Source organism: Leptodactylus fuscus, chromosome 2, assembly GCF_031893055.1.
Source record: "Leptodactylus fuscus isolate aLepFus1 chromosome 2, aLepFus1.hap2, whole genome shotgun sequence".
Lineage (NCBI taxonomy): Eukaryota > Metazoa > Chordata > Amphibia > Anura > Leptodactylidae > Leptodactylus > Leptodactylus fuscus.
In genome coordinates this window covers 152,434,822-152,449,276 of record NC_134266.1, presented here as the reverse complement: position 1 = coordinate 152,449,276, position 14,455 = coordinate 152,434,822, and the positions used below count along the sequence as shown (strand labels likewise).

Below are 14,455 nucleotides of genomic sequence, written 5' to 3'. Positions count from 1 at the left end.
CGTACACGATAATAACTGGTATCTGGCATAACCACTACAGGCTTAGAAACATCCCAGTGTAACAGAAATGTGCTGAGCCAAGAGAGACGGAGTGATTAAAAATAATGTGCCTATGAAACCACAACACCACTGCACTACTTGAGCTGTATCACATTTGGTAACACAGCACATCAAAAAGTGCATGAGGCTGGAAACAACATCATTTGGCCTGGTTGGAGAAAAAAAAAAATACTTTATGAAATATGTAGCTAAATAGCACCATCTAGTGGAATTGTATTTGACTGCAGCTTCCTCTTACTCAACTCTGTTATTGTTCCGCCAAATACTTTGTGGATAAACATTGCGTTATTACTCATATATTACTGGATTATATTTCCTGTATATGTCTCCAGAACATGCAATAATATATGTTTTCGAGTTTATAAATTTGTTAAAGAAACAAATGACTGAACCTGTTTTGTATTTTAGGTTTCGGATGCCAGTTCTGAGAAATTCTTTAGCGCCATCCCAAATAATGGTAAGTTTATTATTATCTATTATTTATTATCTCTTGTATCATTTTCTATCTGTCATGGCCTCAATTATTGCAAAAATTGTTCGAAGCTGATGAAATATAGATTGTGAAGATGAAACATTCCTTTAAGACAAAATAGCAGTAGGGGATTATAAAATGTTACAATTGGGTTGTATAGTGGTCACCGTTATTATAAGTGTTGTCAGATGAAGGTCGTGGGAGAAGAGGCATAACAATTATGTGTTTCTGCAAAACTGATTTTATTATAGAAGAGTTAGGGCTCTTATATTCCAAACTGGGATTAGGATTCATTTCAAGAAGTTATGCCACCATGAAACACATTTTCTGAATAGTACTGCGGTAAACACATCCCTATGTGTGTCTATCAACTTGTATGATCACCGATGCAACACGAGTTTATGGCTTTGAGTATGAAAAATAAAATGATCATTTTATACCTTTCTACTATGGCTGAAGTTTTAACCAGATATGTTACTTGGCACGATTCAACATCTATTAGATTGTAGATTGCATTTGTTTTTAGCCTTATTTTCTTGGCTAAAAAATCATGACATTAGTAGATATGAGAGGAAAATGAAGAGCTGGGGGGAAAAAAGCCTTTCGGTCGATGTGGTTAGCACAAAAGTTTACATTTGGGATATCTGAAGCTAAGGGGAAAGGTAAGGAATGACACATTTGTATCTACTTCGGAGAACTGGTCTGCTGTCTATGGCGTATTAGGGTCATCTAGTACTATAATATAGTATAATAGGAGAGGGTAATATAATTAAAGTTATTGGAATTGACTCTTTAGTACATGTGGACTTGTAAGGCGAGGCGCTGGCGCAGTCAATCTACATTCCTACCTATAGTTAGTTTCTGGGGTGAAGAGCCCACTTCAGCAAGAATGAGGCATGATTGATGAAGAGGATGCCTTGTTCCTTTCCCCTCTGTTCTCTTTTATTCTCCGGACCGCATTTCCCATATTTCTGTTTGTGTTTACTTACAGGGTTTGATTTGTGGCATCTATTTGGTTCTGAATAAGCATCCTTGACAGCAAGACTTTCTTGTGAGGTTCTCTTCTGTTGTGATTTAGTTCCCTTGAAAGGATTAAAGCCTCTTTGTGTATTCTAAAATCAACATCAGCTCTTCTAGTCTTTGCTTGGGAATCCACACACAAATAGGCTTTTTAGTGGATGGTAGATTATTCTTTTGGCCTCTATTTCCATCAAAATGGGCCCATTCTTCTCCCTTCAGGAGCCCCCCTCTTCTTGCCATATGCTAATTCATGCTGGTACTGTGAATCAAGCTGGGGCTCAATACATAACCCAGGTGCTGAAAAAACTAGGCAGACTGGTATTTATTTTCCGTCTTGGAGTAGAAAGGCCTAAGGGGAGGCCTTTTGTTATTTTTTGGGGGGATTAGTTGTCTAAACATCAAGTATATCACAACTTGAAAGAAGATCTTCTGTTCTTGAATAATGTCAATAAGATCTAAAAAACAGGTGCGAGACCTCTGGTGTGTATGTGTGAGTCTAGTAAGGTTTTGGCTGCAGTATGTTTAGCGATTGGGTGGATAGGTAGTTTGACAAGGCTGTCGAGAAGCTGTCAGTTTGATGAACATCATGTTTCAATTCTTAAACAAAGCAGGTTCGCCTGTGTTTAAAAGTCAGGGCTCCTTTACGCATTATGTAGTGTTACTTGCCAAGAGCAAAGAAAACGCTGAAAGGAAGGTCAATTTTCTCCTCTCTGAACCATATCTGTATTCCTAAAAGCCCCAATTCACACAGCAGTCTGATTGTACAAGGTTTGTAAATGGGATTTAGACATCGATATCCAATTAGAACAATACATTATGTATGATTAATGAGATTTCCTAGATTAGCAGTTTAACACTCTTTAATCCCAGAGAATCTGTAGTCTAGATAATTGCTGTATCAGCATTTCTCCACTTCTTCTTGTAGACAACAATCCGTACAATGTGAACATCTACAATGGTGATATTCTTTAATGCCGTGAATTATTTACGGAGGGTCTATAAAAGAACCATTGTAATGAATTGGTCATTAGCTTTTTATACTAGGTAGCACGGCAATTGTTTCATTCCTATAAAAGCCATGCGACAATTTAATGAATGTGAATGAAGAATTTAGGATTGGATTATTAGCGCTTATCATTTAGGTGTAGGACATTTTCTTTATGTTTATTGGGTTTATGCTTTATACAATATGTAGAGGACGCAGAGTTGTATCTAGGGAATGTATTTGTGTTGTTGAAGTAGGGGGGCAGCAACATACACAATAAGGCATCAATTCTTCTAGAAATCTAAAAGACTAGATATAACGGACTACATGTAATTTTGTTCCTACTAGCATTTGCAATTGTCTCACATTTCCTAAGAACTTATGTTCTAAGGTGTAACATATAGGTTTCATATGTACATGTAGGATAATGTATAACATAGTTTTCAAACCTTACATACAACCTAATGTTTGTATTTGTCCCAAAAAGTTTTTGTTGGAAGTGGCAGAATGAAATGAAAATAGTAGGCTTAATCCATGATCAGTTACAATTGACCAGTAAATAAGCATTTGTAAATTATGTTGTTGATATTCCAAAGTGTATAAAAATTTTGGGCAGTGAAATTGTGATATATATATATATATATATATATATATATATATATATATATATATATATATATATATATATATAATATATATATATATATATATATATATATATACTATATATATATATATATATATATATATATATATATATATATATATATATATATATGCACATATATCCATTAAAAAGTTGTGTATTTTGATGAATATTGAGGTTAAATACATAATTGTGTGGTAGATATGGTTAAACTATACTCATCTGGGGCCCATGTGATCATTTGCTAGTATATGGCGGATGTTTATAACTGGATTTCTTGAACCAAGTGATGCAGAGTGTAAAGTTTCTGACCAATGGGGGCTATTATTGTAACATGAATGTCTCACAGATTGACATCTGTCCCTGACACTAGTTCTGTAGGTGCATGACAAGAATCAGGCCATGTTAGTAGTCAGATGAGTCGTAAATATTGGATAGTGAAGCATGGCTTGTCATCACCATAGAAATGGATAGATAACGGGGAAACCCGGTGGCTCAGTGGTTAGCATTACAGCCTTGCAGCGCTGGAGTCCTGGGTTTGAATCCCGCCAGGAACAACATCTGCAAGGAGTTTGTATGTTCTCATGTTTGCGTGGATTTCCTTCCATTGTACAAAAACATACTAATAGGGGAACAATTGTACATCATGATCTCTATATGGGGCTCACAATCTACATAAAAAAATGGATAGATAATATAGTCTTATAGTGATACTGCACCACTAGACGTGGAAGTTCCTTGGTTAAAATGGAGTAGCCTTTTTATTGTTCACCTGTCATGTCAGAACTTTGATATTATCACAATGTTAGTAGTCATTCTATGGATTTCCTTTGCCATTCATTGGGTTAGAAGTGATTCATTATGCCTCTAATAAAAGTATGATTTGAATTTTATTTAAGGCGTCCATACTTATTACATACAAATATTTTGATGGTTGAACAAATGTTTGGTGAACAGTTGTCCCACAAACACGATTCCACGTTGTCTTCCTTCTTGTTTCTAAATTTTCAATAAAAAAAGGGAAAGGACTGGGTGATCTTTCTGAGAGTAGAATCTTTTGTACGAACAAAAATTCCTTTTTGTCCAACTGTCAGGAAAAAACAATTGCAAACGTGGCTACATTCATGTGTCATCATTAGGCCTTTGAATATTTATTATGGTTGAAAACATCCATTTCCATCTAATTCGGTCTAATACGTACGGCACCTATAGTCTTTCTGGGGACTCACGAAACTCCTTGAAACTTGAATAGGATGAACTTATGGGTTATGACTCTGTCTTTTAGCTTTACTATGTAAATAGCTTAATATGGATCCCTGGAGATGGTTCCTCAGTTTGATGGTGGATGGCAGGCTTTCAGAACCATAGTGAAATGTTTTTGTGGAAGATGTATGTTTATTTAAATAGGTTTTCTTTTTGTTGTTTCACAATCTGGATTCCATTCAGCCAGTTACCATTCCAATTAACTAACAATTATTTAACATTAACAGTAATTACAGACGCCAGTTAAGCGCCTACAGATGTCAACTGTTAGCTTTGTACCTAATCACTCAATGAAATGGAGAAAGTTCAACAAACATCAATTAGCCAAGCAATTAGTATGACTTAGGAAAGAACATGCTATCATGTGTGAGCTGATTCAATTTATTTTATTTTGGCAGTAAAGCACACAGTTACAGACAAGCAGCAATACGTTCTTGAGATAAGATAAAGCCTCATTGTTCCGCTGTTTACACAAGACTTCTGTCCTCTTTCTTTTTTTCTCCACTATCCTAGACAAATATATTTTGCTGCTTAGGTCCTCAGCTTAATGAAGGGTAATTGTATTTGCCATGCGATAAGTACGACATTGTCCTTTCAAGAGCAGGGTCCAAGCATAATGGGACAGGGTTAGGTCAGATAGGGAATGGTGACATGACAAGGTGTTACATTCACATGCCAAGTATTCCAACCCTTTTTATAGAAAGTATCCTCTTGCCCCGCAGGTCAGCAGACCACAATGTTAACAACTTGTGCATTATTTTCTGCAGTCTCTTCCTAACTAATATATTGTCCACTAAATTTTGATCAATTTTCATTACTTGGAATGAAATACAAAAGCTGAACCATATCGCACTACTTGTGTTAACTTCAGAGGTTTAGTCAATACATGGGTAAAGGCCAACAACACATAAGCGATTAAACAGAAGCAGATTTCACAATTCTTTTCAGCATTTTTATTTTTTGGTATTTTTACAAAATATTTAGAGCGACTACTCTATTTTTATTATAACCAATGTAGCCTTTCCTGTAGCAGCCATCACATTTCAGGCCAAGGTTTGTTTTCATTATTCGGTTTTTAATGGAGCGACATAACACTGAAGTTTACCTAAGTCATTATCTTGTTGGTGAGCGCATTGGGAACACATGCACTCTAGCACGCACATGGTATCAGCTGATGAGTGAGTGCTACACAATATCTGTTTGTTTAAGGTGTGTTGAATAAAGTCCTGAATGAGCTGTTTAAATGCTTAGTGCAAACTTTTGCTTAAAAGATAGCAAGCTGGAGAGCAAATGAATTGTTCTCAAGTGCTCTTTTGGAAGGAGAATAGTCTTAAGTGCATATATTAATTGACTGATTGCAGGAAGTGCACATATTTGGATTTCTTCAAGAGTCTATTGAAAATACTATTCTCCTTTATCTGTCACATTTCACCTACTGTATCGCAGACACTTTAACCTTTGGACATTGAATTTGTTATTTATTTTATTATTATTCTTCATACATATCTGAATTAAAGGGAGTCTGTTAGGCCCAAAATTTCTCTGGAACCAATAATAGAAGCAGAAACAAACCATTGTGGCCACAAACCGATGAAGCAATGCAGAAATAACCTTTTTATAGATATGCAAACCAACCAGTAAGTGAATTGAGTTGGGCCCGCTTTGCCAAAAGACTGCTAAAAGTACACCAACTCGCCTCTGAAATTGGTCCCCAATGTCTCCTCTTTATCTGTGATTGACATTTTTGGCCTCTATCTTCATCAAAGATGTCTGTAGGTGAATCTGTAAACCAGACTTGCCTCGCTTTTTATTTCCATAAAAAAGATGATCATCTCTGCAGTACTTCATAGATTTGTGACCAATAAGGTCTTATTGTGTTTGGAGACACTTTGGACCGATTGCCTTTAACTGACTTACCTTTTATGGGGCACCAAGAAGAAAGAAAATACACAGCACCAAACGCTAATAGCGTGATACCATAGCAGATGATGGACACAATACGGTAGAAGGCTCACCTTTGGTGGTTGTGACAATAGCTCACCTCCACTATGTAGACATGTAGGTGAGGAGCCTCCAAGGTATGGAAGGAACCAATGCAGATAAGTGGACATCAGTAGCAGCCAAGCCATTGATACGCCAAACAGCTGGTGTTGGCGTCTGGAACATCCAGTGGACAGGAAAAACGGAGACAAGAGGCGTGGTGGTCTACAGTTAACTCTTTATTTAATACGCAACGTGTTTTGGGCTAAACACCCTTTCTCAAGTGTGTACTTTTATGGGGATCCATGTGTAGATATATTTCTGACCAGTATATGTCATGATAACCAGTACATACAGTAAATGTCCCCAATAATTAATATCCCCAATAACAATTATCATAAAGGATTGATGTTATTGGGCATATCACTGCGACTGGATTAGTTTACCTCTTACCTTCTAACCTTTGCCCCTTATAGGTTCAGTGTATTTACGTAGGAATTCGGTCGGTGCGGCCGTAGTAGCATTAGTTGAGCGTGATAAAGTATATGTATTTCATGGTTTAGTGATATATTGGCACAGAATTCTAAGATTAAAACAAACACAGTCAATTCTTTCAAGTCGGAGACAAGCAGGCAGCTCCAGACACAATTTCCATAAGCTTTGTAAATCCATTAATTGTCATTCTTGTTTTATGTTGAAGTGGGTGCCAGTTATGGAGCACTTGTTTGGCACCACTATTTTCAACCTCTAAGTAAGCTATTAATCCCAGGGGATGTGGCATTCTCTAACAGTCAACATCTTGTCAAAAGAGAATAGGGGGCTGGTACAGCTCAGGTTACTTATTCTCTGAGGGCACGGTCTCCTTGGAAACAAGCTCCAGAGGAACATTCAAGAGTGACTTGCCTATTGAGCTTAGGCTGGCCGTTAACAGGGGAGAACATCTGAATATTCGGCATCTTGGTTACAGCATTAAATGATGCTTGAGACATGGTAACATGCTACAACAATAGTATAGGGCATAAATACAGCTTGCAAGGCATTTGTCATGGTTCACAGGTTAAGAACAATTGGACTGGATGCTTTTCAGAACATTAGCCAAGAGTACAGTATTAGACATACAGTACACACACACATTAATAGTGACAGCACAACAATGCCCTTGTAATTACACTCATTTCAATACATCTGTGACTAACCCCCTCAACTCCAGCAATACTGCGTCGCTATTTACCATTGAAGATCAAGTAGCGCTATTCGTTATTATCCAGTTTCCAGATTGACTTTTCTGTATTTTTTTTTATTACAGGTTATATACTATAAAAATATAATATATAATATATTTTTTTCATATATTTTATCAAAATATATCATTCTAGTTTTATGTGATCAAGTACTTTGTTAAAGAATATGTAAATGTATTTCCCTGGAAACCTCTGATAAAATATAATATAAATTATAATTTTGTGTCCATGCTTATAGTGCTATAAAGTAATACCAACACTGTACACTGTTCCAACGCTTCTGGATCCATGGCATGTTTTATTCTCCCTGGTCCAATGACGACATGTCAACACAAACTTATGGTAGCCGAAGATAATCAATGACTGTAGGGGTGACACATCAACACGAATATATGGTGGCCGAAGCCAATCATCCACTTTAGTGGTGACATGTCAACACAAATATATGATGTCTGAAGCAAATCAGCAACTGTAGCGGTGACATCTCAACACAAATATATGGTGGCCGAAGCCAATCATCGACTGTGGTGGTGACATGTCAACACAGATATATGGTGGCCGAAGCCTATCAACGACTGTAGTGGTGACATGTTTACACAAATATATGGTGGCTGAAGCCTATCAGCGACTGTAGTGGTGACATATTTACACAAATATATGGTGGCCGAAGCCTATCAACAACTGTAGCATGACATGTCAACACAGATATATGGTGGCCGAACCCTATCAACGACTGTAGTGGTGCTATGTCAACACAAATATATGATGGCCAGTGCCAATCATCTACTGTAGCAGTAACATGTCGACACAAATATATGACGGCCAGTGCCAATCAACTACTGTAGCAGTGACATGTCGACACAAATAGATGGTGGCCGAAGCCTATCAATGATTGTAGCGGTGACATGTTAACACAAATATATGGTGGCTGAAGCCAATCAACAACTGTAGCAGCGACATGTCAACACACATATTTGGTGGCCAAAGCCAATTAACAACTGTAGCAGTGATATGTTAACACAAACATAGGGTGGCCGAAGCCAGTCAATGACTGTAGCGGTGACATGTCAACACAAATATATGGTGGCCAAAGCTTATCAATGACTGTAGTGGTGACATGTCAACATAAATATATGGTGGCCAAAGCTTATCAATGACTGTAGTTGTGACATGTCAACACAAATATATGGTGGCTGAAGCCAATCAACGACTGTAGCGGTGACATGTCAACACACCAAGTTCACTACTGCGGGCCTTGATTGGTTGCAGTGGTCACAACTTCATGTTGACAAGTAAAAAATAAAACCTAGGGGTGACCCAGAAGTGTTGGGATACAAACAGCAAAAATAGAAAAGGGGAGTTTTGTTGATTTTGTCACTTGTAAAATAAAATAATAAATGGTTTTTAATTTGTTAGGTCAGCTATACTGTACTCCACAAGGAAACTATTGTAAAATTCTATACATTAAGTACAGGCATAAGATTCAGTACACCACACATATCTCTTGATGATATTACAAGCTGTTTTAGGATCTGTGAACATGGCAAAGCAACTTGGAGTCTCTTTGGTCAATTTTTTTAACTAATAGAATTTGTATGTTGCCGTAGGGTGCCATTTGCTGTGTGTGTAGGTGCAATGTTTTTCTCTAGACACAAAGGTTCTAGTGGACAACAAAAACCTACTTCTGTAGAGCTACAGAATGAACCCAGACTAGTTTACAACAGCTCCTACTCGTAAATGTGTTATTAATTTCAGAATTTTTTTTTTTAGTAAGGAATGTGGAATATACTATTCTCTGTCAGTGGTCTTCATCAGTCCTTGAAATCTACTAGGCCACGGTGATGATGCTCTAATAGTAACATCACATGAACGCATTGTCTAATGGTGGCCATGAGCTAAATATCTCTATAACTAAATGAAGAGGTTATGACTAGACATGAGCGAATATGCTCAATCGAATACTTTGGACACATAGCTCCCGTTGCAAAAACACCTCTGAGGCTTCAAATTTTTACTGCCCCTCCCACCTTCCCTGCCGCCGGGAGCTATGCGGCTGAAGTATTCGATCGAGCATATTCGTTTATCTCTAGTTATGACGTAATGTGGGGCAGTTAGACACAGGCGGTAGATGACAGAAGGATTTTGATAAGTATGTTTGTATTCCATTTTTTTTTCTGGCAAAAAGGGTATTTGTAAAAATGCCTGAATGTCGGACAACCTCTTCTTAAATTTAAGGATCTGGCAAAAGATACATCCATTCCTGAAAACATTAGCTGCTTTCACAGAGTTCCTATATAATTTCCTCACTTTCCTGAAGCCGCTGTGAATAAGAGACTTCAATCCCTGAAGTAACTAGCATGACATTTCTAAGGCTGTCATTGCTATGTGTCACCACTTTCTGCTGTTCAAAGATTTACAGTGACGTGAAGCAGTCACTACTCTGACTGTTATTGTGGAAGACTTGCAGCACACACTGGTTTCTGGCAGCTGCACTGTGCTTTTGGGTTTGTTTAGCCCAATTATTTGCTTGTCAGTCAGCAGCCTGGGTGTTGAGCAGGTATTGTTGAGGTATTTTTGTCCCGCTGAACTGCCATAGTCTAATGAGGCCCTCAGGTGAATGCCGATCCTGTCAGCTAGGTGCTAAGATGATGTGCCGTTGAAAGATTGGGTGGCAATTAGATTGTTTGAATAAGATAAGATACATGGCAAAGTAAATTGAAGGGTAAGGAACCTTTTGAAATGTCAAACTTTTGCAGGAGGTTGTTCACACATGTGCGATGGTGTATAAATTATACATGGTATACACATACATTTATTTAACCATTTAAAGGAACAGTCATAGCAGGGGATATTAGCCTTCTCACTGGTTAGTATGATGCTTATTATTGTTGTGTTGGTTCCTTTCTCCAGTGGGTCTCAGAATTTCCCTAAGCCTACCTTACATTATCTTTATATGAGAATGATTACTTTGCAATTTAACTTTGTACCGTATTAGCCAGTGGATATGAAATTTAAAGATTGAGAGTTCTCAGTAGTTGATACCCTTTTTAATGGCTAACAAAAAATGATGACATATTGCAAGCTTTCAGTACTGCTATTAAGGTCCTTCATCAGGCTGGTATGAAGGGACCTAGCAGCAGTTCTGAAAGCTTGCAATATGTCATCATTTGTTGTTAGCCATTAAAAAAGGTATGAACTACTGAGAACTCTCAATCTTTACATTTGCAATTTAAGTGAATGAGGCCATCATTAGATCACACATTTAGTATTATAGCATATGGCGTCACAGAAAACCATGAATAAAGTTAAATTGTGGTGCCTTGGGTAGTTGGAACTGTTCTCCTATCCTGGAGTGGGAAACAAGGATATGCGTTTCTGTAACACAGAGCATGTACTGCCTCGAAACTGCTCTCAAGATGACACTAGCCAGAGATCAACTGAAGAACTTGAAAGCCTTGTCAAGAGCTTGTCAGTTGTGAAATGGGCACTAGAAAAACGTTGACAAGTGATTCAATGTCAGGAGGTGCTACTCAGCGGTGTAATGTAAAATGAACCATAGCTGTCATATGACCTATGATTTTTTTTGTAAATTTGCTGACTGCTATATGTATACACTTTATTGAAAAAAGTAGAAAAAAAGGAACCCAAGCAGTTGTTTATGGAGTCCTGCTTACAATGCCTATATACTGTCAGAAGGCAACAATGCCATGTACAGATTCCATTCACATATAATGGAGTATATCAGGAAACTATAGGAGAACCCAGCTGTACTAAGCTACAGGACAGTGATAGAACAGACCCCTGTATCAATATGTATAATATTATGTTCTATACATTATATTACATGATTTTTACATGGTTAGCATGAAATGATCACTCATTCTGATTTATTGCCATTGTTCATTACATTTGTTGATGACCATAATATTTGGCCATCCTCTCTTGATAGCTGTCAGGTTACATGTTCACTAATTGACCTTCTATAAAATGAAAACCTAAGATTACAGGCATGAAGTAGGCCTTTGTCAGTCACCTTAATCATCTCAAAGACATTAATGTATGTTTGGGATATTGCCAGGTAGAACACATGTCATCCTGAGACCATGGATGATACTGAATACTAACCTAAACAATGCTTATTGGCAATAGACGTTACAGACGATTTATCGGCTGATCTCTTCTTTATTTAAATGTAACTTGTTGGTCAAATTGTAAACTGAATCTGATCAGATTGGAAATGTCAAGCCAGTACCAGGGTTATATTTGTATTTTATGGTTATGTTTACATCCTATATTAAACACATAGTTACATGATGTATTTGCCTGATTTGTCTCTTATAACACTATGGACTATCCACCATGTTTGACCCACTTTATTTTAAAGCGTAACTCTCATTTAATTTTTTAAATTTTTTTTGCTATTGTGTCAGTGTGTATGGTGAACATTTTAACCTATCTAACTTCCTTTTAATAGAAAACAGGCTGTAACCTTCCCATAAGCAAGGCTCTAAATAAGCATTTACTAAAATTGTGATAGTAATTTCAAAATAGCTGTGTCTCCTGTATTATATAACCTAGAAAAATGGTTCTGGTGCTATAAGAAAGCTGAGATTCTCAAGATTGAACCACTAAAGAGCAATTAGAGGGTTGCTAAGGAGAATGTTACAGCCTATTTTATAATTGAATGGAAGTAAGATTATTAAAGTATATTGCAAAAATGATCACCTGAAACAATAGCAAAATAAAATAAATTGGATGGGAATTACACTTTAAATAAGGACGAAATAATAATAATAACTTTATATAGCGCCAACAGATTCCTCAGCCCTTTCTAATTCAGATGGTACATGAACAGACACAGTACTTGACATTACAATGTGACAAAGAAATAATGTATTAAACAATATAAATGAGAGCCCTCTGAGATTACCAAATTGCGAATACTGTTAGTTCAATTCCATCAAATAAAAGTCACTTATCACCCTCTAGCTACAGGCGGGAAAATACTGTGCAGGGGAAAAAAAAAACTCATTGGTGTGGTTGTTCTTTTTCCTATACACACTGCGTTTCAACTGCCTATATTGAGGATACAAAAGGGGACATAGTGTAGATACCCCTGATGTAGAAAACTGGCTTCATCTTTCACAGCAGAATACACAAGAAGCAGCTGCTATGCGAGACCGTTCTACTTACAAGCAGTCCAATAGCTTGAAAAAGGTATGGACCTATATAGACCATACTAATTTTTAAATTAGTCCGCTTTTATTGACTTGCTACTCTTCACGGAGCACTGGAAGCCTCCTCGATGTTCCCCAGTTTTCGCCACCCCCTTCTTTACAGATGATCCCTCCTCTTCAGTTCTTTACTTCTTTCTGCTAGCAGCTTACTTTTTGTGTTGTTTCTTTCTTATCTATTAAATTTTGATTACAATGTCAATAACAATTTAAGAAGATTTCCAGTGTGATTTGACTGTAATGTCAACAGTATTCTGCCCACCCTTGGATTCAGTCCACTTAGGGTCATGTGAGTTCCTTGCAAGTTTCAGTGCAGTCTGGGCCTTTGCCTTTTTTTAAATATATGCTTTTAGCAATATTCTAAAGATGAATATTTTGAATACTGACAGCCTTAGTTTTTAAGTTAAATGTACAAGTTTCAAGGGGACGAGTAGAGTATTTTCTGAATGAAAAAGTCATATGGTGGCACAAGAAACATTACTTGTAGAAAAGAGTAACTAGTAGAAAGTGGCATACAAATGGAGTAGTACAAAGCCAGGGTCTTCTGTTGCTTGTTAAGTATGCAGTGTTTCAGCTGCTTTGTTTGCACTGTTATCTTTTTGAATAAAGTTACATGGATTTGAATTGTAAGGGTCCATTCACATGAAGGAAATTGGTGAGGAATTTGGTGTGGAATTTCACTGCTGAAAAAAAAAGCCTCCCATTGACTTCAATAGGTTCTGCTAGCTTTTTTTCCCACTAGCGGAATAAAAGGCTAGCAGAACCCATTGAAGTCAATAGGAGGCTTTTTTTTTCAGCGCTTAAATTTCACACTAAATTCCTCACCATTTTCCTCCATGTAAATGGACCTTAAAGGTGTATAAACAGTGAAACAGATTATTTTAAGATGTCACTTTTGGTCTCCCACCCTATCACTTACTTTGCGGAACGTTGCTTACATAACATAAGTGTGACCATCTCAAGAAATTTCTTCTATTTATTTTTGTCTTTGAAATGAAGTTCTGAAGTCACTGTAGCATTATCTTTACTTCAGTGTAAGAAGAAACATTGTAGCTCATTCATCTCTTTTTAACAGCTGTCTATTCCGAGATAATCCAGTGTGGACTGAGAAATCCCCAAAACAAAAATAGCTAAATGATGAGTTGAAAGCTTTGTTGGATACTCTCAGTTAGATAGGGAGGCATTAAACTTTAAAATCCCCTTGGATTGCAAACATTAGATATCTGTTATCTACTTGCCCCCAAATCCCTTTAATCACACTGTTTAGAAGATCAAGTCAGGAAAGCAACAAAAAAGGTCTCAGACGCTATCACTGAGCACCCTAAATTGTGCGAACAAAATGATTCCTTTGTTTAGAGTAGCAGGTGCATGAGTAAGCAGGGGAGATTAACTCCTGCTATCTCCAGCTATTAAGCATTGAACCTAGGAGAGGCTACACAAAGCATGAGGTCCTGGAAGACATGGCCTGCACCACACATTGCTATTTAATGTCAAGATGCAATTTGTCCACATTTATATCCATAACTACTTAGAATAACCAAATGCCATAAACTG

At 37.1% G+C, this 14,455-nt stretch overlaps 1 protein-coding gene across 8 annotated transcripts in view; it reads left to right on the top strand.

The window, feature by feature from the left end:
* The window catches only part of AUTS2 (activator of transcription and developmental regulator AUTS2), a 1,077,115-nt gene that overhangs the window by 1,000,536 nt on the left and 62,124 nt on the right, over nucleotides 1–14,455 (top strand). For all 8 annotated transcript variants that reach the window (XM_075264852.1, XM_075264857.1, XM_075264856.1 and 5 more), the window contains one exon: nucleotides 469–517. In XM_075264852.1, the coding sequence (XP_075120953.1) occupies nucleotides 469–517 (49 nt within the window). The remainder of the gene's footprint in view (nucleotides 1–468; nucleotides 518–14,455) is intronic.